At 41.0% G+C, this 2500-nt stretch overlaps 1 protein-coding gene across 1 annotated transcript in view; it reads right to left on the bottom strand.

Moving 5' to 3' along the window:
- Positions 1 to 1756: 1756 nt before the first annotated feature.
- Positions 1757 to 2500, bottom strand: part of LOC119589790 (D-3-phosphoglycerate dehydrogenase-like) — a 9202-nt gene continuing 8458 nt past the window's right edge. The window contains 1 exon segment of the mRNA XM_037938359.1: positions 1757 to 1798. Coding sequence (XP_037794287.1) covers positions 1757 to 1798 — 42 coding nt within the window.

The following is a 2500-nucleotide window of genomic DNA, read 5'->3' as shown; positions in this document are numbered from 1 at the left end:
GGGGAATTGGGGCGAGGGATAATTCAACTCACTTTTGTGTAGGGAATAAGCTGGGGGATTTTCGAGCGGGATAAGTCAACTTTTTTTTTTTGGGAAGAGTAGGGACATATGGTAAAATTGAGAAAAGTCCTGTTGCCATCTTTTTTTTAGCATACATCTTGCTATGACTTAATAGTCAAGAAAAATCTCATTTTATGTATTGAAAATCCCATTCTTAATTTCACAGCAAAAGAATATGCACTGTGAGAAGATTACATTATTTCTGAACAGCGAAAATCACATATCTCTTTTCTTTCTTTCGCCAAGTTGTAGCGATAGTGGCGGCCACTAGTAAGCCAGTGAAGGGACAACTGGACGACAATTTCACGCACTCTGGCCACGTCAACATCAGCGCCCTCTTCATCGGCTACAAAACCCTCGAAGTGACGCTCTTTTGACGAGTTCAATAACGTAAGTCCAGGTTGGAAGCATCATGTGGAGTTTTGCACGTCTCGGTTTTCTTTCCAGTTCTTGATTTATATTACGATTACGTTTATGTACTTTATTTCTTAATGGGTTGTCATGAAGAAGAGAACAATTGAATCTGAATACAGTAATGTGTTAATTCAACAATAAGTCAAAAAAAAATGTTACCTGACCCTATAAACAAGTGGGCCTTGGGGTTCCCTGAAGTCACTCATTAGTCCACTCCTGTGATTTTTAAAGTGATTAGCCAATCTGTTTTAAATATCCCTTTACCCAATAAAATATAATTTGGCCCTACATCCAAATAGCCACTGAGGGCACTTCTCAGCTAAATTAGGGTCGCGAACATGCTCCTCGAGGGATGGAGGAAAAAGGAGAAACAGCCGACACTGAGAGGCCTCCGCCGTACTTCAAGAACAAATAAATGCATACGATAAAGACAGAAAAAAGTAAAGGTTTCCCCTTTAAAAATTTTTACCCAAACCCAAAGATCCCCCAAGTTAAAAAAATATTATGTTCAGGGTCACGGGCCTCCTCCTAGCGGGTTATTTTGTCTCTGTACCGAATTTTTGTTACAGTAGAATTCATCCAACGAACTGTCATCCTCTCCTTTTCCCCCAACTATGCCATCATCTCCCCAAAGCCTCTTTAACTTAGACCTCTATTTCCTCAATTTGTCCTATCTATCCTACCCTCTACCAGTCTCAAATTTTCTCTTACTTTAGTCCTCTCATCCTAGACCTCTAGTTCCACTGCAGAGCGTCGCCAACGGCAGCATGAAGATGACGGTGTTGCTCGCCTATCAAAAGCTCAACGATATTTTCACTTGGCTGATGGCGGTTCTCGTGGCCATCCTGTACCTGATCATGGCCCACCCTAGTCTGGAGATCGTCAAGGGCATCATCAAGAAGCCAGTAGGACTGCCGTGGGGGTCTTCTGCCAATACGTTTCTCATGCCAGCGGTGAGTGGGCGTAGCAGGGCAGAAGGTAGATGTTACATACGTGCAATGCTGTACATATGTAATACTGTGCGTACGTAATACTGTATGTGCGGGATTTCTGTACATACGAAAGATCTTGTCCGGGATCTATGTAAAGCCTCTACGTTGCTCAACAGAATACTCTTAAAGCCTCTACGTTGCTCAGAAGAATAGTCCCTTTATAATCTCTCGGATTGCCTGCGTTACGTAGTTTTGTTTTTTTTTAGAAAAAAAGGAAAGGATTACAACGAGGGTTGCTTAGGCCGTCACAACTTAAACTTCAGTCTGGCTTCTTTTTCCTCCCTTGGGGCTTAGGGACTCAGGGCCCACTTCATACCACTGGCAATGAGTGACTGTATAAGAGGGCGAAAGTAAACCACTCATGAAGATATTTTTTCAGTAAAGGTCACAAGGTCGAACGCAGAATTGGAGAATGACATTCGATTGCGGACGTCATTTTTAACTGTTGCTCGTGTTAATAATTCAATCTACTCCTATTTTTCCCTTTATAATTATCTGAAATCTGCTCATTAAGGCAATAATCACAATCCTTACATGATGGTTTTTTATGTATAACTATATAGTTTAAAACACAGATTTCATATGAGGTTATTAAAAAATACATTATATATACATATGTGTGTCTAGAGGGAGACTAATAGACAGATGAATTATATATTGACAAATAGATATACAGATAAAGATGGTGTTAGCAGGGGAAGTGTCTCTCACAACTTATTAAAAAGATATATAAAAAGGTGTGATGGTCAGATTCTTAGCACTGTACTGGCAGATATTTCTCTTTATTGTTTCAGGGGAGGGATATGCCCTTCACAACGCACTTCATGAAAATATCTTCTAACAAATTGCGACACCAGCTCAGTGATGGTCTAAGTGTGTACATACACACACACACACACACACACACACACACAAAACCACACACAAACACACAAACCCCAACCACACACACCACACACACACCAACACACCACACACACACACACACACCACACACACACACACACACACACACACAACACACACACACAACA

Source organism: Penaeus monodon, chromosome 26 (assembly GCF_015228065.2).
Source record: "Penaeus monodon isolate SGIC_2016 chromosome 26, NSTDA_Pmon_1, whole genome shotgun sequence".
NCBI lineage: Eukaryota > Metazoa > Arthropoda > Malacostraca > Decapoda > Penaeidae > Penaeus > Penaeus monodon.
This window is presented reverse-complemented; position numbering and strand designations above follow the sequence as displayed.